Here is a 26,997-nt window from a genome sequence, read left to right as displayed (position 1 = left end):
AACGGAGATGATCTGTGTTCATAGTGAATACATTACTTAAATAATAACCAGAGGTGGAAAGAGTACAAAAACATTCTACCTAAGTAAGAGTACGATTACTTTGATGAACTTTTTCTTCCAAGTAAAATTACCGGTATAAAAATAACTTATTTATACTGATTTAATATCTTATTTATAGCCAACATTCAAGGGCAGGAAGTTTTCTAAGCAGACTTTCAAAAACAACTGCCATATAAATGTTTAATATTTTCATCTTTCGCAAAATGAACGCTTTTATCGGTGTGAATAGACTCCTACAAAACATGCTAGACCTAAATCCATGTGATAAATCTACATAGGCTACTACATAGGCCTACTTAACAAGATGCAGTAAGACTACAGCCAAGGAGTTCACTGAGGAGTCGTGGTTAAAATCTGTAGTTGTAAATGTAACTCTGATTGGCATGATATGTCAATCAACCGATTTTGACGCTATGCAGCTGCGCCGTTATTGTGCATGAGACACCTGTAGTTACTGGTGGTAAAAGCACATGCCTTTTAATACTACAGTGCACAGAAGTCTGGGACAGCTAAAAAAACTATTGTCGGGCAGTTATTGGTATTTCCATAATTCTGTGAGCAGTCGTGATCTGACTTTATGCTGCACACAACATGAATCTGCGAACAGTGAAAGTGAAAGGAGTTGTTGATCTGGCTGAGAAGGTGGCGGTGTGCAGCCTGTCGCATGCAGCTCTTTATCTAACAGCTCACTGTGTCTGACTGTTGCTTACTGCAATATTTCAAACTGGTCTGCTATCAGAAAACTGTTGAAAATGACAGTTATCTTTTTGTGTTGACGCATTTTTGATGAATGAGAGAGATTAGCGCTAATCTCACTTACAAACAGATTGCATTTCCTGTAACTACTTCAAAATAAAAGTCAACTTGTGTTTGGCCAGTTAAATGCTTTAATGTGAAGCTGCAGTAGTAGGAAATGTTCAGTTTGCATTAGAATTTTTTCACCACTTACACTGTGGTTGCGAGTTTTTGCTTGCACTTTTTTTTACTCAAGCTAAGTACAATACTTCAAACCAAACATCCTTAAGCAAAAGTAAAATTACAGATTTTAAAAAACTACTCAATTAAAGTAACGTGAGTAATTGTTAGGGATAATCTTTGTTTATGTTACGTCTTTCTGAAAAGAAGAAAAAATATATATTATCGGCATATTGGATTTTAAAATCCTCAAATATCAAAGTTGGTATTTGTCTTAAAATCCCATATTGGTCAGGCTCTAGTTGAGTAGCCTATTATCATCTCAGGCCCCTGCCCACCTTATGTTTTGGAAAGACCCATGTGGGCTAGCACCTGTGTTGGGGCTACTCAGTGTTAAGGTTGTCTCTGTGTGTGCCTGTGTGTGTGTGTCTTGGGGGGTAGCTGGGCCTCGCCTTTAAGAGCATATTTGTCCTCGCCCCTTAATCAGACGAATGAAAGCTTCACATTCTCCCTGGACTTGGGAAGGCAGGGATGGCATATTTACTAAACACACCCACACTGATGTGTGTGTGTGTGTGTATATATGAAATGTGTGCGTATGGGAATGTCAAGGTACGTAAAACTCCACCTGTGTGATGTGCTCCAATGTAATTTTCTTTTTCCTGAGTCATCTTTCATACATGCTAAAGTACAGAGCACCTTTATACATGCATTGGATGTTCACATGTATTAGTAATTCTAAGGTGCTCTGATTAATTGGCAACCAATTGTTATTGGTCGATATTTGTTCTAAATAGTTTAATCAGTGGTCTCTATAAAGGCTGATCACAACAGCTGATTAGATGATGCAATGTTGCAGTTAAATTGTTTGGCGACGATAGGCTACGTCATTAAAAACAAGCCTCCTCCACATGCGGCTCACCTGCTGTTAACAGAATTGTGGCTGGAAAAATCCAAAAATGTGAATGAAATAAGAAATAACTTAGTAGAAATTGAAATATCGGCTCCAAACATGATGATTAGAGCACCCTTAAGTAATTCAAGTAGGAACAACATAAAACATAAAAGTCATTTTTCTGTATTTTTCTGTATGTCATACCTCTATGTTATCACTTCACTTTTTTTTTAACAGAGAAAACTGCTCACAAAAAGATCTGTGGATTAAATTTTTTACAGTATCAAATGGATTTTCAAGAATAACTGGGATACTGGGAAAAAGAAGGGATATCTTAAAACACAAAACCAAAACTATAGACATTAGGGTTTGGGCGATGTCTACAAAATTTCCATTGGACGATGTGTATAATGAAACACCAGGATGGACGATGTCATCGGGTGCGCGGGCGCGCACATGCGTGTGGGGCAGCAGTCATCTTATGTGTATGTGTTCTCGCACAGACTTCACTCCGTAAAAAAATTGGTAGACTATTAACTTACGTTACAAGTCACAGTGGATTTTTTACGGACCAGGTAAAGCAGCAGTTTACACACAGGGTGCAGATGTTGGTTTCAGTTGTTTGATAGGCTACGTCAATAATAAGCCAACGTGCGGCTCACCTTTTGCCGTGATAACGGATTGCGGGTGGAAATATACGGAAAAAGACGAGTTCTCAGTCTTTTAGGTGACTTTATAAAAACGCACTGCTGATGGAGAAAATGGAGAAAAATGGAGAAGACGGGGGGAGGGGGGAGAGGCGGGGCAAGCCAGGGTGTTTACCTGAGGTGTAGGCAGAGATGGGGACTCGAGTTTGAGATTCAATGGCCAAAACTGGGAGACAGAAAACACTTAACTCAGGATAACCTGGGACTTGTGAACAATGTTTGTTTTTAGGAAACGTCTGATCTCCCTCCGTTACCTATAACCTGCCTACGGAACAGGTAGTATCAGCTGTGCGCGGCCACACGTGAGAGAGGACAACAAACAGCGGCAGCTGCTGTGCCATTCATCATAAACTTTGGCTTTAAAACTTCATACAACTGGAACCAATCAAAGAAGTAGGTTCATCAAAGGTTAGTAACCTTAGGTTAATAAACATGTTTAGCTCAGCATTGGCCATCTAACGTTAGCTTGCTTCTTGCTTTAGCTACGACCTACAAGAGGTTAACTCCGACTGTTATGAAAAGATGAATGAGCGTTTATTTACTTGCCAAACTTGTGGTGGTCGATTAACGTAATTATTTACGCCCCACTGGCTGCCATCATGTTAATTATTACCATTGGCTGTAAACAGGTTCATTGTTAATCATGTAACGTTACAGTTTTATTTAGTTAACATTAGGCCTACACTGGTTTGAGAGTCTGGTTGTGTGTTGACTTACAGTAGTTAATAAGCTGTCATTGCACTGCACATTACATGGTTGTGCTCTGTGAAAAACAGGCTACAGGTTCATTGTTGATCATGTAACCTTACAGTTTTATTTAGTTAATGTTACACTGGTTTGAGAGTCTGGTGGTGTGTTGACTTTCAGGAGTTTAAGCAGTTGTTGATTGATTCGTTATAACCAACGAGACTTGACTTGGACTCTAGCTCAAAGGCTTGAGACTTGACTTGGACTCTTGCTCAGAGATTTGAGACTTGACTTGGACTCTTGCTCAGAGACTTGAGACTTGACTTGGACTCTAGCTCAAAGGCTTGAGACTTGACTTGGACTCTTGCTCAGAGATTTGAGACTTGACTTGGACTCTTGCTCAGAGACTTGAGACTTGACTTGGACTCTAGCTCAAAGGCTTGAGACTTGACTTGGACTCTAGCTCAAAGACTTGAGCATCTCTGGGTGTCGGTGTGTGTGAGTGTGTCAGAGTGTGGAGAAGAGAATTCCAAGGCAAGTGCAAAGCATACTTAAAAACAATAAGAAGAATGTTCGTGGTCATTAAAACCTGATTGGCTCGCCGATTCACGATGGCAGCGTCTATCGGCCCAACTCAATTAGACATGGCTGGACACATTAAGCAGGGAACTGGGATAAAATGTTTTTTGTAACTTCGGCAAACTGACTCTTTAACTCCTAGCGATCTGTTACTACAGTAACTGTCAGACCAAACAATCAGCTTGCCACCATCTAAAATGTATAAAAACTGGTGTGAGATTCAATGGCCAAAACTGGGAGACAGAAAACACTTAACTCAGGATAACCTGCACCAGCAGTGAAATCCAGATACACCCTAAGTTTGTTTAATGTCTAACACTTGAATTGAATGCCCATCGATATACACCCCAACACATGTAAACAGACTGTGATCTGTAAAATCAGTGTACACAACATTATTAAAACTGTGTCAATGGTGTGTCCTCTTGGCTCTGCTGTAGTTTTATTAGCTACTTTCAGGTTATTCTACCTTCCTCTCTATCTCCCTCTGCATTTTGGCAGCCACTTTTATCTCTTACTACCTTTTCCCTGTACTCCCTTTGTCCTTTCCTACCTTTCTACTCTTTCTTTCTTGTTCCATTTGTTTCTTTTTTGGCTTTTGCTACCCACATTCTGTCTTCCTGCCTGGCCAAAGGAAACAGTACGACTAGTACGCTTGAGGGCTCATATTTCCGAGGAAAGATTCAATTTGTGCTCACCATGTACTTGCACATAAACCACAGTGAAGGCTTTATATATAAAATGTAAAATTAGGGCCGATTGGAGCCATTTCCCTCTTAGCTATTGCTGGCCTTTTCAAAGCCACAGCAGCCTGCTGGCTGAAACGTTGAAGGAAATGTTTTCTTTTTTCAACCTTTATTTAACCTGTAGTGTCGACTAAGAACAACATATTCACAATGACAAGAGGCAAAAGGCTTGTTGGAGAGGAAGTGAGGTGAGGTGTTTGACAGTCACACAGAGTTACAGAGGTGTGAAAGGCTTTTTCCTTACAGCCTTTGTTGAGCTATTGACTGTGTTTTCCATGTCGACTATGTTTTTCTGAGTGACTGCGTGACCACTTCTGTGGTCAGCCGCATAGAAAATAAAATACACACACACACAAACCATATTTTGGAAAATCACTGCCAACTTCAGATCTCATCAGACACGCATTCCACCAAGGCTGACATGTTTATTTAATGGTGATTACAGATCGTTTTTTTTCTTAGAGAGCTCGGGTTGATGGTGTATATCAGCTTCGTACATTCTGTAATGTCACTGTTATTCAAACAGCAACACGTTTTGTTGATGCATTTTTTGCGCTTATGTCCTTGGTGAAACAATCTTTGCAACAACAAATACCGGGTCATAAATCAGACAGACAACACACAGAGCCAGAGGAGGAACAGCCACAACCACAACAGGTGTTAAGAGGAAACCATTTGTCTTCCTATGAGGGCGGTTTAGCTCTGTGTGTGTGTATGTGTCATAACACTAGGCCTTATTTGTGATCAAACTCCTTTTATGGCTTTTAATCGTTTAACAAAAAACATATTCATTATTCCAAAACTACTTTTATGTTCTTTAACTGATCCAAACTTCACCTTATTCAAATTACAACTTAACACATTGACTTTGTTGACAAGGAGCTGCAAAGGTGATCAGTAATCTAGGAAAGTCGAATATTAAGCATCACAGGCGGCACATTGACGTCAAGACAGACTGTTGATCTGCCTGATTTGTACGTCCTGCATTGGAACAGCCTTGCTTCTGCCAGTGTGAAAAGAAAAAAAAAATACAGAGTTGAGAAAACAATTGCGCCAGTGAGTTTGAATGGCTGTCAGCCAAGCGTCTCAGACACCTGGGCTTGAACCAAACAGTTCTCCCCCTGTTGGAGGGAAAAGACCCACCGCTATGGAGGTTGCGGTCGGTCAAAGGCATCTGTGACTGAACACAAAGATATTCTGATACGGCTGAATGCTGCAGCTTGAAGTTTTATTAAAATACCTTAACAACCAACCCCCTCTTCAAGGGGGAAGGATGTTACGACACTGTGAGATCTTGAGGGAGGGCAGGCAGCAGGGTTGGCACTGCCTGTCAGTTGTAATCACCTCTACGTGTTCTGCATCCAAACAGCAACTGCTAGTTCTGTTCTTCCTGTTCATGCAGGGAAATCCTGATTTTTTTTGTCAACAACTTGTCAACATCTACTAAGAGCTCATTGCTGTGGTGTTTTTGCACTTCACCTCCTGGAGGTCACATGCCAATCACACAGCACTGGGAGGTCTGTGACACCCTCTGTTAATGAAGTTTGAGTTGAGTAGTGCACTCAGTGACTGTCATTACTCGTTTCCGGTTCATTCCAAATCAAGCAGTACTGAAGAAAACACATCAATCCTGTGCATCTGAGGATTTTTCCAGAGGAAGAAGAACCAACATCTTTACAAAAACAAGCAGAAAAGCTTTTGTTAACTGTGTATGTGTGTGTTCAACCATCGGCAAAAGAGAGCAGCAAAACAAATGAATGAAAATATCAGATGATTATTTGGTGCTGATTCTTTTTTTAAACGTGATTTCCCCAAATGAGTAGTGAGTGATGTGTCCTGAAATGATAAATTTGCTGCCACTAATATCATTTCCAGTCAACAGGTAAACAACATTTTCCTATTTGTATTCAGTGAGTTGGAAAGGTTAAAAGGCTTCCTATTGATTTTAATTTGTTTGGAGCCATAACAATCGCTAAAAAGGGCACATTCCCAAAGGTTTTTGAATACTGAAAGGCTTACTGCAGGATCAGTACTTTCCTATTTTCTTTTTTACTGGATTCAGATAAAGCTCCAATTTACACAAACTCTTTATGTACCCAAAGACCATGTAAAGTTGGATTTATAATGATTGTAAAACACATAATGTGCAACTGAGTTTGAAACCTGCATAAGAATTGGGATTAAGCATGAGTAAATATGTACATGTGCTCACTTGCAATATCTTAATTAAATCAAATATTTAGTCGACTAAATGAGTGTAAGTGTTATCTCATGTTTTTAAAGAAACTGAAAACAGTCTCAACCTTATAGCAAGAATCCTCAGTTCTGATTTAAATCTCTTTATATTAAAATTTTAAAGTGCTGTATTAGCTTTTCAGCAGGGCTACAAACGAGGCCTGGAACTAACTCTGCATGTGACAGGGTGCAATAAATCCTCCAGGTCTTTTCCTGTCAGGGCTTGATCATAAAAAGAAAAAAAGAGAGAAGTGAAGTAGCATCACACCTTCCCTCAGGAGCAAGTTAAGCCCTTCTTCTTCTCGGAGACAACACTACGATTACAGTATCAAATGTTGCTTCTGTTTAGGAAAGTGATGGCAGAGGGTGGGCAGGAGAGCAGAGGGTGTGAGTTAAAGGTGTGTGGGTGTGTGGGTGTGCGTGTTGTGGGTGGAGGGTTTAGTGGGAAGGTAAAGGTTGGGAAACCAGATGTAGCTCCGGGCAGGTAAGAAGACAGGTGATTTTAACAAGCTTCTAGCTCAGAGCTGACAACAACTCCGTCCTCCTGCGTGACCCCCTCACTTACAACACCTTTTGACCCTACCTTCCTCTCCTCTTCAATAAGTCTGAAATCCCAAGAATGTAAGTACAGTCAAAGCTTCAGATAGTCAGACTGCCAAGACTGAGGACTGAAACATGCTCAATTACATTTACATTACATTTATTCATTTAGCTGACGCTTTTTTCCAAAGCGACTTACAATTGCTATACATGTCAGAGGTTGCACACCTCTGGAGCAAGGAGGGGTTAAGTGTCTTGCTCAGGGACACAATGGTGGATGGGTCACAGTGCGGGATTGAACCCGGGTCTCTCACACCAAAGGCAGGCATCTTAATGCTGCTCAATGCACCCATTCGTCCATCATTTCTACGTGCAATCCGCAAACACTCGAGTAATCACCCTCTCTTTTAGTGTTCATAGTGGGGGATTCAAGGCACTGTAAAAATAAACAAACAACAACAACAACAAAAAAATGTTAACAATTGTAACAAATTCTCTGAGAGATTTGAGGCGGCCTAATGGTTGAAGAAGTGCGCTTATAACTGGGTGACAAGTTTGATCCCTGGACCAACAGGATAAAGCTTTGCGGGGAAGCAGGTGAGTTTCACCTCAAGCTTTTGCTTCAATTGTTCTCATGTCAGTGTCCAACAGATAAGACTGTGGTTATACTGGGCAACATCCAGGTGTGACTGTGAGAGTATGGAGCTCTTATCAACTCTATCCTTAATTAAACCTAAAAACCTAACTTTTGATTTCATTTATTTGACAATTATCTGAAATATACAATGTCTATTTCAACTATGCAATATAATGAACAAACAAACAATATAATGCAATAAAATCAAACATCATTATAAACAAATTCTTCAAAATTACCACAGACAGCAAACACCTCTCTGAACAGGCTTAACAATGTAAGGTTCACAAAGATGGTGTTTGTTGCAGGGCTACTATATTGGATAACATCACATTGTAGGTGCTCCAATTATTTGTCGTGTTATATGGGATGGTTTCATCCTCTGCACACTTCATATATTTTCAGTAGCACAGTGCCACATGAACTTCTATTTAATTGTAAAAATGACACACCTGATCAGATTAATCATCAACAATGAGAAAAATACAGTAGCCTTTAGGTTGGCATTACAACAGATACTTTGAATAATAAAATTATAATTGGCAGAGTGGCGGGTTTGCGATCAAAAGGAAGCATTTGGATTCAGCCTCAGCACTGTTTGAAGACTGTCCAGCCTAACGTGTCAAGTGTTCATTAGTGTTCACTGCCGCCAAAATACAACGTCACCTGCAATTTGTCATCAATGTCATGTGACTAGGTGCAGGCTATAAGGCAATGAGGTTGGTTAAAACCTACTAACAGAACACACCAAAGAAGAATTTAGTATATTGCTAAAGTATTTGTTAATAGGGACCAATAAAGCATGCTGAATCTGAACTTAGCCAGCTGTTTATAAGGAAGTGAGGCTGCAGCAGGGGAAGACCCAAACCAAATCACTGTTAAAGTTCCATGTATGATATGAAAATTGAAACTGGACTCTGCTGTTGATTTACGAGGGTCCCCCTTCGCCCAGCTCACTCCCTGGCAGCGTGGAGCTTGACGCACGGCTGACCAATGCGCGACTGCTGTGGTTCACCCAGCTGCCTACTACATTACCAGTTAGCATGCCAAGGCAAATATAATGGCTCAGTGCTCACACACAGATATGGAGAGGACCAGCAACTCTCAATGTTCATACCAAGGCAATACTAGCAGCAGAAGACCACACCGGGTGCCACTCCTGTCAGCTAAGAAATGAAAACTGAGGCTACACTTCGCACAGGCTCACCAAAGTTGGACTATAGAAGATTGGAAAAACGTTGCCTGGTCTGATGAGTCTCAATTTCAGCTGCGTCATTCAGATGGTAGGGTCAGAATTTGGCGTAATAACATGAAAGCATGGATCCATCCTGCCTTGCAATGCCAAATGTGGGGGAGAATATGATGGTGGAGAGATAACGGCGGCCGTGAGTGTGTAAGTCTATGTGTTTGCGTATGTAAGAGAGAGAGACAGAGAGAAAGAGAAACAGCGCTTTGTTACTTTATTGTCATAGTGTAAGCTAACTAAAAGAGTAAGTTATAATTACCAAAAGTTTGTTTTCAACTTTGTTACAGCTAGGCTAGTAGACCCAAGTGCAGGACTAAGAAAGGCGAGGAGTTAGATAAAAAAGGAATATTCATTGCAGGGTTGAAGGGATCAGATACTGAGCCGGGAATGAGCGAGGTGGAGTGCGAAGACTAGATGCTGCAGAACCGGGTTGGTGGCTGCAGTGCAGAGCAGGGGGGAACCATAGCTGAGAGTCCAGAGTGTGAGCAGCTGAGCTGAGCAGGTCCAGTGCAGAATATTTTAGCTGGACAGGGTCCAGGGAGAGCAGACAGGACAGGATGAGCACCATTTCCAGTGGCGAAACTTAACTCTAAACTCTGCAATAACCCAGTAACTCTGTCTCTAATCAGCCACCTGTTTACTGGTTACTACTTATTATTTATTCATCATTCTCTATTTCAGAGCTGTTCATACTGTTAATACTGTCATATTGTATATACTGTATACCAAATCCACCTTCCTCTAGTACATAACACCTGCACATAATACTCATTTATTCCAGCATCCTTTGTACTATGCTCCATTGCAATGTGTACATGTGTGCATGTATGTGTACCTGTATGACATGTACATAATAATAATAATAATTCATTCACAATAATTCACTTCTGCATCCTTTGCACTCTGCTCATTGCACTATTGTCTCAATCTGTCTATATTGTTTTTGTTTATAGTGTGTATACGGTATATGTGTTCACAATACTGTAGCCTGTGTTTAATTTTATTATTGTGTAATTGTATGAGTAAACACATCGTGAGCAATGTACAATCCAGAGTCAAATTCCTCGTATGTGTACACATACATGGCAAATAAAGCTGATTCTCATTCTGATTCTGAGGAAAGTCTCCAAACGTTTCCAACACCTTGTTGAAAGTATGCCACGAAGAATTAAGGTGGTTCTGAAGGCAAAAGCGGGTCCAACCCGGTACTAGCAAGATGTACCTAATAAAGTGGCCAGGGAATGTATACCAGTAAGTTTTATTTGTCAAACATGCACTCAACACAGAACAAGTTTGGGAATATCTACAGATCATCAGAAATGCTGTATATTATATTTTGAGTTACAGGAAAAAAGATAACAGATATGAAAATAACATCTTCGTTTAAGTGATATTCTGTATTTTCATATTGTATATTTTAACAGCCATGTCGTTGTTTTGGTCTTGGATATAGTACAGCATACAGTACATGTGCATCTATATACTGTAGATAGGCCTATTGTTTTCAGTTTATATTATTCAAAATGGCATCTTTTTATATTTGACTAATGGCTGAGAATCTGACTAAAACGTCAATAATACAAACATCTGAGTGAAAACTGGATTTTAAAAACATTATTTAGAATGCAAACACTTTTCATTTTAACTTTTACTATTATTCTTTATTCAGAGAAACTCACTTAATTAGCGGCTGATTTGTCTGATTTCTTCTCACTCTCTAACACAAGAAACATTTTCTGAGTGGTAAACATTGTAAGAGGCTCTCATTTACTGTAAACTGCAGTGATCAGTGGCTTCCTGCAGCAGGAAACACAAACACTTTTGGATTTGTGGGGGGATAACATCCAGTTGAAAAAAAGCAATCTGCTCCTTTTCAGGAACAATTGGTTAAAAAAAGAAAAATAATGAGCTTCTCAACTCAAACACTGTTTAATACTTAAATATATTACAGTGGCATGGTGCAAATGCAAGTGCCTTACTGTTAAAACTTCAAACCTCCTGTCTGAAGAGAAAGTATATGAACAACCAGTCAAGATGTGACTTATCAACAGTCAGTGTGTTTGGACATTTACTTGATTTGTTGCATTTGTCCCATGGTGCTCTTTTCCTGTAAACACAGCATTATCTTTAGTACTGTAATGCTCTGTTATCTGTATCCTGTTTTCTCTCAAACTTCCCCTTAGTGATCAGGGGAGTTTAAAGTTTCATCTAATCTATTTTCATCTATAGCGTTGGTATGTAAAATATAATACGTATACAGGTGAGACCAAGAAGGGTTTTTTTCCACCTATGAACTGTTATAAGCTTGACTGTGGCATGTCTTTGAATTTTTGTGCGGTTTCAAGAACACAGTGGCAAGTGACTGCAAACCTCCATTCCACAGATGAGACACTATACCAGAAACCCCGATGTCAAACACAACACCTGATAGTGGGGGATTGGTTTCTTACTGCATACCTCCACCAGGTGTATGCCTGCTTTAGGCTGCTTTTTGGGTGGGGGCTGCCGACTCAGGAATCAAGGAGAGAGCATGTAATTTCAGGATATGAGGAGGCCCTACAGATAACCTCAGACTGTGCTCCAGAAGATCACAATGTCTAAAGAAAAGATGGAAACACCTCAACACCTCCATGTCATGATGAGACTAGATTTTTTTTAGCTTGCTGAAGTAAAGGTTGGAGTGTACACATGCATGTGTGTTTATAAATGTTAAAGCACTTAAAAACCTGGTTTTGTCTAATCGGTTACTTATCTAATAAATGCAATAATTGTTAAGTACATAAAATATAAAAAGAAACTGTGAAACATGCTCATTAATAGGGCTGCACAATTTGGAGAAAAAGTCATATTGCGATTATTGAGATCATTATTGCGATTCAATTATAAGTCTACTTACTTAATTATCAAGGAATTCATGAAAAACTGACATGTTTAAATGTGTATTTCTCAACTTAAACAATATTCATAACAATGACTTGTAAAACAGAACAAGGGGAGTGTGTTGCTCTACAGAGGAGGCAGCTAGAAGCAGCAAATATTGGCACACTGGCATCCTGGCACTGGCTCACTGTACATCTGTCTAACCACCAGAGTCTTTATCCACAACCTGGAGGAGGAACTGTACATGAGTGTATTAAATAAATAGTTAAATGTTTAGTTAATAGTATACTATTAGCATAACAATAATATATTAAATACTAAATTCATTACAATTTCATATAATAGTAGGATATACTTTTTTACCACTAGTTGAATATTAAATCCAGTTACAGCCGTTTTATTTCTGTGGGTTGTTTTTATTCATTAACTCCTTATTCAAGCGTTACATTGGTCTCTAATGTGTTAATGCTTAGTACTAACTTGTCAATAATCATATTGTTCAACATTTAATGATTTGCTGTAGCACGTCAAACTTTTTTAATATCCCGCCCAACCAGGCTGTGATTTGTTGGTTGACGAAAAGTAAAACTGACAAGCACGTCGGCTCTGTGAAAAGTTGAACATGTTGAACAACAAAAGGCACCGACACAACGTTAAATGGCCAGCGGGCAAACACAAACCTTCCTTATCTTCTCCCAGTTTTCTTCTGTCTCGCTTCCGCTGCTGACGACCGGAGCACCGGCATTTCTCTTGCTGCTCCGTTGACCAGTCTATGTTTTGAACAATTAGCGGCATGTCTTGTTTTGTCAAATAAAATATATATTGCATTTATATTCTTGCCTCTATGTGTCAGTATCTCTAATAACTGAGCACAACTGATCTGAGCTGAAATCAGCTGAGATGATGAGGTGCATCATTATTAATGAAGGCAAAATTATATACTTGACCAAGACTGTTGCTGCCAATGTTTATGTTCTCTCTCTATTTGGGTCTGTTTAGGTTAAGTACATTTTAGATCTAGTTTAATTATCTAGGGTCTATTTGGATGAGGTCTCACTATCATTGGGTCTCTTTTTTAAGGTTAATTTATGTATGTCTGGTTCAGGTATAGTACAGACAAAGATAAAATAAATAAATCTCTGAAGTGAAAATAACCAACATGGCTCTAACTTTGGTGGATAATGTGTTGATATAGGATAGGATAGGATATAATATTCTTTCAAGATCATAAAACTTGCCTCCAGAAACAACTAATTTAAGATTCTTCGGTACACAGCGGTACTCACAAACATGTCACACAGAAAGCATGACTGGGACAATGAAATCTTTTCATGGCCTTCCAAGGCACGCTAGTGTCTGAATCTTTTGAGTGAATGTTTTCTGAGCCTGTCAGAAGACCAGCATAACAATTCTATCATGTCAATGACCCTTGAAGTCTAAATATACAGCTGGAATTTACATTCAAGAGAAAAGACTGTACATGTTATAGGAATGGGTTTTTTTTCTGTTGAATGGTGTATAAACTGTATAAGACCAACATGATTTCCCTGACAAAGAATAAGACAGAGATAGGGAGAACCACACTTTAACCAAACCTTTAAATTTTGTATCACAATGCAGTAAATAATAAACACTAGGCTAAAATCTTCTACACCACTTTTAAGTTGCTATATGAGTTTATTTGGCCAAAAGGTGATGTACTGTTAAAATTGTGCACTTTTCTTACAGTTTCTTAGTTATTTGTCTCTTGCAGGACTGTAGCAGTTTCTCTGCTCAAGACAATGTGAATCACGCGGCTGACAAATGCAGAGAGACAAATCACACAAAAGAGTGTTTGTGCAATTACTCCCAGTCTACTGTGAGATCACGAGGGTGCTCTGTGACACGGCACAGGCATCATAGAAAAGCACAGTAACATCTCACAACAAGGCAGGCCATGCCCACAATTTCTTATTTGGGGGTCAGCAATAGTCAAAAGGTAAAGTCCTTGACTCAAGCACCATTTGCATTAGATTATTAAACATGATGTTTCGTAAGAAGTCAAAACTAATATCAGCCTCAGCTGATATGAAACAAATCTGAAAAGTTGACTGCATGATTGTCAAAGTAATATATTAAAATCTGGTGAGAGAAAACTAGATGGCTTTGATTATTTTAACAATCAGACCAAATCTGTACAAAACAAAAACAACAATGCTAAAATATTTTTGTTAAAGGCACAGATTAGATTTTAAATCGAGTTTAATTTGAGACAGACCGCTGAACTAAGAAAAATGACACGTGACTGATGGCAATTCTTATGTTTACTTTATGAGTTGTGTTTACTAGTTTATTGGTTTGTAGTGGCCTGATTATTGATTTTGAGAGTTTCAAGAATTATTTTGCTTATCCCAGTGCAAAAGGAAAATGCTGACACTGAATGCTAATGTGTAGGTGATGACAGAATAGGCAGAGCTATTGATTGTCGATTTCAAATAGCTAAAGTGAGTGGAAATTTAATGTTGAATCAAGATCTTAAGTCTCCAACAGTCTGTATATTATTTTAAAAAAAGTCAACTTCATAAATCTCTTCATGCTTACTCTCTGTCATTTTAGGGAAACAGGAGTTTTGGCCTGACATATTTTATGCAGTCACTACTGGATCTGTGTTATGTTACTTGTCTTTTTCTGTTGCACTCATTATAAATTAATCAAAGAAAATGTAACTCACCTCTGCTCCAGAATACTTATTGGTCCGAGTCACCAGGTCATCAAGAGACACATTTTGAGCCACAGGCATGTTGCGGAACTGGAGGGAAAATATCTCAAGTCGGGTTGGAGCATCTGGAAGAGGCACATAGACGATTCTATCAAGGCGACCTGGACGCATCAGAGCCTGTGGGATGAAAAAAAACTCTGTGAAGTTAAGGCTTTCACATCAATAGTGAGCGTCAGTGAAACCTCCTTTAGCTTGCTGAGGGTAACACAAGTTAAATTTTAACGGAAATCTAATTATTTTATTCAAACCGGCATATCTTTTGTACATGATCACTTTGGAATAACACTATTCCTTGCTTATTACGGTTGAGATCTAGGGCTTCCTCTATGGTTGCACTGATTGTACGCCTCTTTAAAAACAGGCCCAAATGCCTAAATGCAAACTGTGAAATGCAAGTTTTCCACTTCTAGCAGTCAGCGTGGAGACAATGTTGACGTTATCTGATATACCCTCCACTTCCTACAGATCACATCTCTGTGACCCCAAAACAGTCCTTGACTACCCAAAGCCGCCGCTGTCTCGCTTGTCAGACGTCATTAAGTGGCAGGCGCCTCGAAAACACAGACAGGCAGACGGACAGACAAATATGCCCCGTCTCCTTTCACTCTCCTCAGCCAGGCCATGACAAGCTGTGGTATGGTATCATATTGTTTGGTTTGGGTTGTGTATCCATTTGACCAGCCAGCTTGCAGAGGATTTGAAAATTATAAAATACATTTCTCTCTCCATGAATTAGCATTTAATTGTAGAAATGGAATGAAGAATCAACAGAAAAACAAACATCAACTGGAACTGACAGTTTTATTGTTGTTCTTCTCTCAAGACTCTGAGAGACCTGGTTGTAAAGACAGTGGAGTTCCTGGCTTTGGGCCAGACAGGCCACAGCGAGGCTAAACTCTGGCCAGCAGAGACGAGGCAGGAGACACACACAGACGCAAGCCATGCAGGAGGTCATGTTAGGGGTGATCAGTGAAGGTTGGAGGGACCGAACCAGCAACCTTTGAACTCTTGTTAAAATAGTCATCACAGTGCTATTCCTGCTTCTCTGCATGCACCACATTGTGCACCTCCCAAGCCTTACAGCCTCCTTGTTTCTTTTACATACAAGTTTGCGTGACGAGTAAAGCAGGACAACCTGCATAGATTTCTTTCAGAAAAGAGTGGCATTAACCCAAGCACCAAAGTAATTCTGAAATGATAATTTTGATAATTTCAGTTCAATTTAAGTTACTTATCAAGTAAAACACCTGCTGGTTCCAGCTTTTCAAATGTGAAGATTTTACCATATACATAACATCAATATCAAGTAGTAACTTTGAACTTTAACTTTAAAGCCAACATGGGCAAGAAGTCTTGCCTTAAAAAAATGGAAATTTCAACATCCACAATTCCATGACAACTGGGCTAACTCTCTCAAAGATTATATCATATAATCAAAGCTCCAGAAGATGAGATATTTTGACACCTGCGGTTTCCATGGTTGAATATTAACTTTGATCCTCAAGAATAATGTAACACATTGCGAGTTGCAGCCCTATACAGAAGGTACTATGATGGGAACCATCAAATGATCCATCCGCTTACAAAGTGTGCCGGATGCAATGTTAGAAGTTTTGTTTTATGGTTTTCTTTATTTCCCCTCTGGATAACCTATTCTTGTTTACTGGGGCGATGAACAGTTTTCCTGCTTTTTATCTGTTGCTTTTTTGTGTTCCTGTGTATGTCTATGGAACATGAGATGATGGAAACTGGAGACAAGCATTAGTAGCTACTCTTAGGTAACCACAACAGAGCCATAGCTGACAAAGGAGCAATGGATCACAAGAGGAAATGTTCTTGTTTTTCGGGTCTCTGGATTCTTCCACTCATATGCGAAGAGGGTCTGGCTGTGGGTGACGAACCATCGGCATAAAACGGATAAGCGAGAAATAACGTCACTGGGATTCAAAGCGGGGAAAGGGTGGCTGTTGGGGAGACCTGCTAAGAGATGGATGGATAGCAAGTTCGAGGACTACAGCATTAAATTAAAGTCATAAGGGCATGAGACTTGGAACGTGATAAGATGCATCTGGCAAAACAACACACGTGAGAGTTAGTTTGATGTCATGATTCTTCCCACACGTTAGTGTTTGTATGTGTGCAGGAGGCGAGACGAGTACAGTGGGGATTGCAGTCTGTGGTTGTTTGTCACAGCAGGTTGAGCCAGTCTCGGCAGTGCGTATTGCACTATGCAGAGGACGTGCCAGGGACAGTTCCTGAGTTGCTCTCCGTGGAAGTATCTGGTGGCTGCATGCCAACACAAACCTGCTGACCCCTGTCTAAATAACTCACAAAGAAAGACATTCCCATGCACACTGACAAACAAATGTATTTACATGCGCATGCACATAAATGCACAATTCCTGTATACGCTCTTCCGATTGGTCTTTATAATTTCTGAACGATTTTTCTTGTGCAAAGATGCCGCCTGCTACTTTATCAGCCGTTAATTCTCTCCACACACATAATGGAGGAGTGCCCATGGCTTCCAGGCGCTCAGGCTCCAAGGGTTCCAAGGCACTCCCAAAAAGCAGAGCCGACCCTCAGCTTTGAGACTGCTAAACTCATCTGACTGCCCTGGAGGGAAAGAAAGGCTTTTTTCCCCTTTCCTCTCAGCAAGAGCATGGGGCCCATCCATCACTTAACAAGATACACTTCCTGTTCTCAAGGATCCGGAGGTGGGGGTAGGAGAGGAGGAGAAGGAGGGGTAAGGGAAGGAGGAGGTAAAGGGGGACCCTGTGAGACAAATACTTGGCTTGGCATGTTGGGCAAGCGTTGACGGGCTCTTTTCGTAACGGCATCATTCCACCTGAAGTCTTGGCTCGACTAGCAGAAGGCAAGGGAAGGAAAAAGGAGAGGACAAAAACAGCCAGACCAAGGGACCCAGACAAGCCACTTGATAGGACTACAGGACCAAAACCCTACAAACAAACACAGATAAGTGGCGTGGGGAGACAGAAAAACACCACCAACCAAACGCAGCTGTATAAATTCTGTTTTTCTAACATGAGTCTGCATGACGGATAGCAACCACCTTGTTGCACCACTGACATGATAGGCATCATTACACATGAGCCATTACCAATTAGAAATGCCCCTAGGTAAGAAATACCAACTAGCTTCAAGTCAACATTGAAGCACCACTAAATCTTGCTGAGTGTGCGCTGTGGACTATGCTGCAGAGCAAAATCAAGCACAGTGCGATGGTGATAAACTTTTGAACAACAGTTGGGGCCTACACTGGACCAGTCAAGCTAATCAAAACACACAAAGAGGGAAAACTGAGAGAAAGAAGGAAAAAAAACACATCCGCCCTTTCTGCAGCAAATTTCTCTGCAGATAACAACAGTAATCATTCCAGGCATTGCAATCCTCCTCAAGAAGTGATTATCCCCTAATGACAGATGACTTCCTATCTATGAAGGCCGGTACCTCTCCCTAACCAGCTGGGAATGCTGGGAATCTTCTCCTTGGAGCATTGTTGCTGAGCACATTCTTGGCCAGCTTCAATCTGACCTGCTCTGTGCTACGTCTACAAACTGTTTACAAAAGGACGCCCACGCAATTCAGGTGTTTTATTCTTAGATGGAAGCTTAGACACTGTGCGGCTTAATATCAAGATCAGATCTGCTTTGTTGCTCACACTGCCTTCAGATCAAAAGAAAAATGAGAGGAAACACTGGATCCATGATACTGAACATGATGACTAAGTTCTTCCCTGCACATCTGGTGAAAGCTCTGTTCTTTAAAAACTCTTCTTGTTGGTCCTTTTTCCAAAGCGCAGGACGATTGCAGGCTGTCTGGCTGAATAAGTGGCTTGCCTGAGGAGACATCAGTTGACTTTGTTCCCTGCCTAAAGGCATTTGCTGTATGTGGTTTCCTAACCTGTCAGTCCGCAATCCTCAGAGGCCTTGGTGAGTCATACTGACTTGGAGACCCTGGATTTATGCAGAACACACACACAACAAAAAATGCAGAGATCAAGATGGGAATCAAAAGCTCACAGAAAGGTCAGAGAGGTCTACTTCTGGAATTCAGATTTGGGAAATGAACACACGGTACTGACTAAATGCTAGCAAATGTGATTATCATCAAGTTTATCATTATCTTTTTGATATCATAATTATTCTGTCTGCTGCAACTGCAAAAGCAGCCTAGTTTGCTGTTAAATCAGTGAAGGTAGCTGCTACGATCTGGGATGTGGCAGCCAATGGACGACAAGATTGTGCCTTGATGGATATCGGATTTGCTTTGTGGAGAAGCTCAATTTCAAGGACAAAAGTTTTAAGGTGTTCTCAGATTTGGTTCATATACTTGAATCTAGACCCAGGTTTGTTTTTTCCACGGTTTGGGTGGGAGTTTGTTTTCATAGATAAGAATCCTTCTGTACACCGATTGTGCAACACACATCCATGGCAAGACTGCATGGCATCAGAATTTGATTCTACAATCAGTACCCGGACTCGACAGCAGCATTCACACTTAAAACGTACCAATCTCTTGGACAAAATGGCCATGGTTTAAGAAAATCTCTTAAAGTGTGTGAAAACACCCCAAAGCTTCATTTCATACAGTAAAAAACAGGCTATTAACCCTGATTCAGTTCTTTCAAATCTCACATTTATTGATTTGTTGCTAAAGCAGATGTATACTGGGTGAGCTTAGCACACTACATCTTTCAAAAAAAATGACATAATTTTGGAAGAGGCCACGCTGTGTTCAGAGGGACACTGGGCCTGCTTTATGTCAGTCCTGATTTTGATGTGGGAGCAGATCAGAGGAGGAACAGAGTGGGGAGAAGAGAGAGTAAATCAGAGAGTGAGGGGAGGGGACAGCAGAGCAGAGAGAGGGATAAGAATGACAGGGGAAGAGAGCGAGCGAGCAACAGAGAGAGAGAGAGAGGGAGAGAGAGGGAGAGAAAGCAGCAGAGTTGGCAACTAGTCAAAAACATGAGAGGCTTTCACTCTGGATTTTGCCCTTGAGTCAAACTTGCATCCGGCAGGCGAGGCCACCATGTTCAAGAACCAAATAACTCTGCCGCTGTTAACCCCCTACTGTCCCACATACTCACAGTAAGAAGGAAGTCAAGATTTATACTTTCAAAATGAGGCATTAACCATTTGAACAGGTGATATTTGTTCTTTGAAAATTAGTATTTTGGTATGGTAGAGCAACCCATTTGGGGAAAAAAGAAAAGGTTGCAAATTAGTTACATTAGTAACAAGTCTTTTCAAACCTTCTTTTCAACCTACATGCAGTGCAAAAGAATTGCACAATGTCAAATTTATCATAACAGATACATATACAGTGGATTTCCAAATGGTTTTAAATCTTGTTAAGCTTTCAATTTCAACTTTTGCACGAGTAACCTGTCTATAAACTGTCCAAAGAACTGAAGATACCCCATGCACAGAAGTGTGTCTTTTTTAAGTGTCAGCTGGTGCAGAGTAAAACACAGTAGGTCTACCCAAAACATAAATATTCCAATGTACACCACACTATCTTATTAACAGATTACATTAAAAACAAAAAGGACAGAACTAAATGTTACACATGTTGCTTCATCAGATTTGCTCTGTCATAAACTGTGTTCGGTGTTTTACAAAGAGTTTGGGTATAATCATTTTATTTTCATTTTATCCTCCAAATAAGTGTGGCTAATCTAGGGCTTTGTTTAAAACCTGCATGATCTTTTGACTGCTTGTGTTTTCGGCCCTGGAACATTTCTTTTAAGCAATGTCGCTGACTTAACTTAACTTTGTGAGTACACTGTAATTATTACTGAAGATGATGAATGATTCCGAAAATATGACCTAAGCTGTAATAAACCGGAAAGTTCCTTTAACACATGGACCGTTTGTTTTTCGTCCTACAGTGTCATGGATTTACACATTTAAATTTTTAGTATGTGTGGCCCCAGCAGGAGTCTGTTCCAGACCATAGAATTGTGTGTGTGTGTGTGTGTGTGTGTGTGTGTGTGCGTCAGAGGGTTTGTATGCATGGTGTTGTTGAGCATAGGGGCTTTTCAGAATTAGATGTCACACCTCTTTTACCTTTTAAGGTTGAGTGTGCATGCGTGTATTTGAGGGTCACAATCATATGGAGACCAGGTGAGGAAGCTGAGCAAAGGGAGGAGGGATAGAAGAAGTAGCAGCAGCTGTGTTGCTCTCCTTGTGGGTGAGTTGAGGGGGGGCACCCCTACAGCTGCCCTGGGGTCTGCAATAAAGTCCCTGAATCTGTCAAAACAACCCTGACTGGCAGGCCCTCACACCTCCGTGAAAATAAAAATGGCCACTGCCAAAAAAGCTGTCTTATTTTGATAGGAAGAGGCATGTGTATATGTGGGAAGGGTCACCAACTAGTTAAAAAAAAATAGGTGAAGAAAAGCAGAGGAAATTAGACTGAGGCCATGTTGAAATGTCGGCTCATTGCAGCCCAAAATAAAAAAGCAGTAAGGCGGCTGCCATAAAATACGTGTATGTTTGCTTTACAAAGAGGCGTTTCCTGTGAGCTGTCCGCAGTTCGCAGTTTAATTCTATGGGGCCTTGAATTTGGTGTAAACTCGCCAGGTCTGGTTTCCATAATCTGCCCCAGAGCCTGTGGGCAACCTCTAAACTTCCCTGTAGAGTCGTTGCTTTAGACAAATCGTCAGAAACAACTGGTTACCAATGTTTTTCCTCCAACAGTTATTCTGATTATTTGTTCAATACTTACATTTTTCTGGTATGTATTTGTTTATATGTACAAGTGTGCATGTGGAAGGGTGTCAACTGTGGATGAAGGAGTGTGAAAGGGCCTCTGAATATCATCTAACAGGCACAGTCCAACGACAACACGCAAAGCTAATTGTTAGTGTGTGTGTCTGGGGACTTCACACAAAAAGAAATACAAAAAAGAAATATGCTTACTTATCATCTATTTGGTGACACCAGCAGCATCATAGAATCTGATATTGAGTGAGTACAGAGGTTAAAATTAGGACTGCAATTAACAATTATTTTCATCATAGATTAATCTACCAATTCATTTCTTGATTACTCAATTTTTAGTCTATAAAACATCAGAAAATTGTCACAAATGTCCATCACAAGATCAGAGAGTCCAAGTTGGCGTCTTCAAATGTATCATTTTGTGTGACCAACAGTCCAGAAATTGCCAATATTGAGTTAACAATAATGTCACACAAAGAAAAGATGCAAATCCTCGCATTTGAAAGGCAGGAACCTGATCCTTGAAATAGTTGCCAATTAAGTTTTGACTAATCGATTACACATTGCAGCTCAGTTTAAAGGGGCATTATGTAGTTTCCAGCAGCCAGTAGCGGTGCGGTTCTAAGACCAGGCGTGTGCTTGTCATGAGCGAGCATAATCCAAAACACAACCACTGTCATCCAGAAATCCTGCAATAAACGCAGAAACACCAGCATACAGGCTGTGGCTTTTCACTCAGATATGTTCAGACTCTGTTATTTCAACGTTCCCGTCTCAGAGGCAGATCAACACCGGCGCCATACCTTTTATTCAGCGCAAGGAGCTGCATATCGGCACAATCCGACTGCATGTCGTTAGCGTGCACAGGGCTGAATCCAACCCGGAGACCTCACATTAAAAGCAGAATAGTAGAAAACATAGGAGAAAACAGGTGTGTACTTCATTTCTGAGTGAATTTTGAGCCCAATGACAATAAAGCAATGAAAATTTGTTTTATTAAAATCAAAAACTTACATATAGCCCCTTTAAATTCTAGTTTATCTGGTTAAGCATAAAGTGTGACTTTTCTCTTGGAATTAAAATTGGTATTGGGTTTCATTGTGATGGAAACAGCTGAACATCCGATCACTAACCACTAATTTAGGTGTACATATAGAGATAAACTATGATGCCATTTTTTTAAAATTTGCTCATGTATACTGGAGAACAAAGATTGGCATTTTATGATCTACAAACTACATTTTACATTATAATTATTATTTTGGAGTAAAGCATCCTGACTACAAACAACATCAACTGACAATGGATGTGCACAACCCAGGAACAGTGGGGTCTGCAGCAAGTGATTAAAACCGCTCAGAAGATCACTGGTACCCATCTCCCGAGCATCAGAGATATCAGTGAGGTGAGGTGCCTGCACAGAGCCAAAAGGATACTAAAGGACAGTACCCACCCCAGCCATAGCCTGACCACCCTGCAGGGTGATCAGATATAGAAGTTTCTGCTACCACACCACCAGACTGCAGGGCAGCTTTTTCCCCCAAGCCATCAGACTTTTAAATTCAAGTTCATCCTCAGCACTGCTCCATTTTATATATATTTTATTTATGTTAACATTTTTATAATTGCTTTTATATAATGTATATTGTCTGCTACGTAGCAGAAGGGAGTTACAAACTCAATTTCACTCTACAACCTGTTGTATTGTGACAAATAAATATACCTTGTACTTTGGCTGTGGACTAGGGCTGAGTGATTAATTGCATTTGCGATATTATCGCGATGTAATAAAGCGAGATTTTCTAATCGCAAAGGCTGCGATTACACTCTGGTCACATGACACCCAAGAGGAAAGCAGTCTGCAGACGAAGTTGATGCTTCGTCTGCACGTTACGCTGTACCTTGCCTTCTTGTTTTACAAAGGCCTTAAGGTTGACAGAAGCTGCCACTACATTAGGGTCACACAGGGAATTAAAGTAGCACCCGCCAACAGCGGGTAACTTGGTGGTGGTGGTGGTGGTGGTGGGTGAAATCGTCGGGCCATCCACGGCTTTGACGGACAGGAAAAACGCACAACAGAAAGACACCTATAGTAAGGTAAGCGTATTGTGGCGATCGGCACCTGCGTCACACACACAGCTACCAGTCAGCTCAGGAAATATCTGTGAAACGGCGTTTCAAACCAAACTCACAAGTCCGAAAGAGGCCCAGTCTGTCCCGAGTTACTGCCCGGTTACAGCCAGTGCGCCACTTACCAGCATCGCAGGCTGCGGGGGTGGGGAACTCCGGTGTTGTTGGAGAATTACTAAGCTGGTCTATTAAACACGAGAGGCGACACTTGGTTTTATTTTCATTTTGTTTATTTACCACCATTGCTCGATAATAATTCAAGCAATTCATGCATCACCTAATTCATCATAACACAGGCCTGACCCACAAGAAAGAACAGTGTATGTTCTATCTAATATTGTGTTGGTCATACTACACACTGATTTACTGCTTGTCCATTTTGAATAATACAGAAGGTAAAGAGCTTAAAAATTAATCGCATATTAAATCGCAATCGCAATATTGGTTAAAAAAATCGCAATTTGATTATTTTCCAAAATCATTCAGCCCTACTGTGGACAGTCACTTCTTAACTACAACCCCTACCTAGATACATGCATACATGTCTCTGCTGACAGCACACTGAAACACACACACACACCTCACATTCCCTTCCTACACAGACTCCCACACACAGAGCCCCCACTTCCCCTGAGAGACAGACTGCAGGTGCCAGGCCCACCACGGTGTCCCTGCCGGGCTCTCGTTAGGCCTGGTGCCATTCAGGCGGCTCCTAACACGCAACTCCGAGTGCTTTGTGTTTCTCTGACAGCCCTTGTCGTCCTCTTCATGTAGTAGTAGAAAAAAAGAAAGAAAAGAGGCGGACTTCAGGGAAGGCTGAGATTCACCTTGCACTTAAATTTTAAAGGACTATACAGGACTGTACCACATTTTCACCAATTTGCTAAAAATCACATATTCATAACATTCCTGCAGTCCATTTACCAAGGCTTTTAACAGTATTTTATTTTACTTTTTTTTATTTTCATGGGTTTCCATGGGTTTTCATTCCTAAGGTGTTGGAAATTCTCTCACTTGAGATAAAGCATCAGAAATGAACTACACTTGCAAATTTACTTGTATACTGCGATAAAATGAATGGAAACCAACCACTGCCTGGAAAAACTGATCCCAAAACTATAAAACACTATTACATCTCTTAGAAAACGGCTGGTAGTAATGTTAAGTGATTTGTACTAGACAGGCAAAAACCTATAAAATCACTCATAAGGTCTTTAAACAGTGGAATCTTGAAAAAACAAAGTATCTATCAATAAGTTTTCAATTTTAATGCATCTGAATTTACCAATAGACAGACATTTTTATCAGTCAGTTGGCTTTTAGGAGAAGTAAGCTAACACTAAAATCAGAACAGATACAATTCTTCACCCAACCAATATTTTAATGTGTTTACAAGGATTCACTTGTGTTTTTACTATTTCTGAGACACCACACCTGCATGGTTGTGACAGTGATAAAAGCCGGACTTCAAAATACATTCATGTGTAAAAGGGCTTGCTTTGGGAAATGCCTGATTCCCTCAGCCATAGCTGCCTTAATTAAAAGGCCTTGTTTTCTGATGTGTTCAATTGAAAACTAATTTCCCCATGGGGGCAATTGAGATAAATCTAAAGTCTAATGGTCTAAATAAAGTGCAACCCTACTTGATCATTATTAATGTGTTTACTAATTACAGATTTTCAAAATATGAAAGATAAAGGTTATGTTTAACATTAACCCTAGGCCAAAGATGAAGAACAAAAAACTATCAAGGCAAAGCAATACATTCCTTTACCATATTATTTTTTGAACGCTGCACCTCTCCCAAATGTTGTTTTGAGGACAGTGATGAAAGTTTCAAAATGTATTGACAAATGTCTGCAATAATGTTGCACCGCAGAATTCTCAAATTTATTTGAATTATCAGTCATCACATATTTTGAAAGACCTTTGAGGTTGATTTACCTTTATTTATTGTGTATCTTATCTTAACAAAATCAAGTCCAGCATTTCCAGCTTCACCATCCCCACCATTATCACCTGTACTGTTATCACCCCTCCATAATTCCTATAGCCATCATCATTATCATGAGGCCCTGCTCAATGTCGGTGGAGGCCACCATCAACCAGTTTGCAACTCCCCCTGCTTATACACAAACACAAACGCATGCACACACACACACACACAGACTTGAATGCTCACATATGCTGCCACTCACAGATACTTACCAAAGAGACAAACATAAACAGGCACGTTGCTGAGTGACAGAGCCAACTCGGCCGGATCAGTTTCCACTTCCGTGAAATCTAAACATTAGCTTGTTTATCCTCACCCTGGGCCATGGTGAGAGAAGGTAGTGTGTGTCTCTACATGTAGGTGTGTGTGTGTGTGTGTGTGTGTGTGTGTGTGTGTGTGTGTGTGTAGTGAGACAGAAAATAGGGGACATGTTAATGGACCCCAAACTTTAGTAAGACAGAGGGAAAACTACAGGACAGATGCTCTCTCTACCTCTCTCTCACCTGCTTAATCCTCCCATCATTACATCAGCCATGACACATTTTACACAGCTGTCAGCAGAGTAGGGATGTCACGATACCAGAAATTTTGTAGTCGATACCAATACCTGTGAAATTCCACGAATCTCGATACCCAATTCAACAAAAAATAAAAACAAAACAACAAATCCCATTTACTTCAACATGCACTCCTGAATTTAATAAAAACATTTAACATTACAAAAAACAACAATAGCGACATGTTATCTTCAACTAGGCTAATAAATAAAAATGATATAGGTGAAAGGAAAGACACACACCCCCGTCTACTCAGAGTGCAAGCAGTAGTTTAAATGTACTGACATGGTGACAGACCATTAGTCCAGAATATTGATTGGAAACGCTAACGTTTTTCACAATTTTTAAATTTTATAATTAAAAAATAACTAATAAAAAAATTGTCCAATGAAGGTCAGACAACTGACCTATCACCGCCTATTTTCCCCAATACACCTATCACAGCTAAGCATGAACTTGGACAACCTCAAACTTGGACAATCTCTGTAATCTTTCCACTCTTATGCTCCGGTACCAAGCGCTTTATGCTACTGAACAGCATGTTAGAACACTTGTTATCTGGATTGCATGGACAGTGCTGTTTTCATTTCATTTCCTAACCCTAAAACAAATCTAGTTAGGTGCTTAACTGACACCGACTTTGAGGTCCTCTGCACAGCTTAATCCACTCTTAACATTTA

The 26,997-nt window shown here is 40.2% G+C and overlaps 1 protein-coding gene across 1 annotated transcript in view; it reads right to left on the bottom strand.

Moving 5' to 3' along the window:
- Positions 1-26,997, bottom strand: part of spata5 (spermatogenesis associated 5) — a 113,074-nt gene that overhangs the window by 10,066 nt on the left and 76,011 nt on the right. Inside the window, exon 16 of the mRNA XM_038699973.1 lies at positions 14,838-15,002. Coding sequence (XP_038555901.1) covers positions 14,838-15,002 — 165 coding nt within the window. The remainder of the gene's footprint in view (positions 1-14,837; positions 15,003-26,997) is intronic.

Source organism: Micropterus salmoides, unplaced genomic scaffold, assembly GCF_014851395.1.
Source record: "Micropterus salmoides isolate LMB-PRFRI ecotype aquatic unplaced genomic scaffold, ASM1485139v1 Ms_hic_scaffold_5, whole genome shotgun sequence".
NCBI lineage: Eukaryota > Metazoa > Chordata > Actinopteri > Centrarchiformes > Centrarchidae > Micropterus > Micropterus salmoides.
The sequence above is the reverse complement of the archived record's forward strand: the minus strand, read 5'-3'. Positions and strand labels throughout refer to the sequence as shown.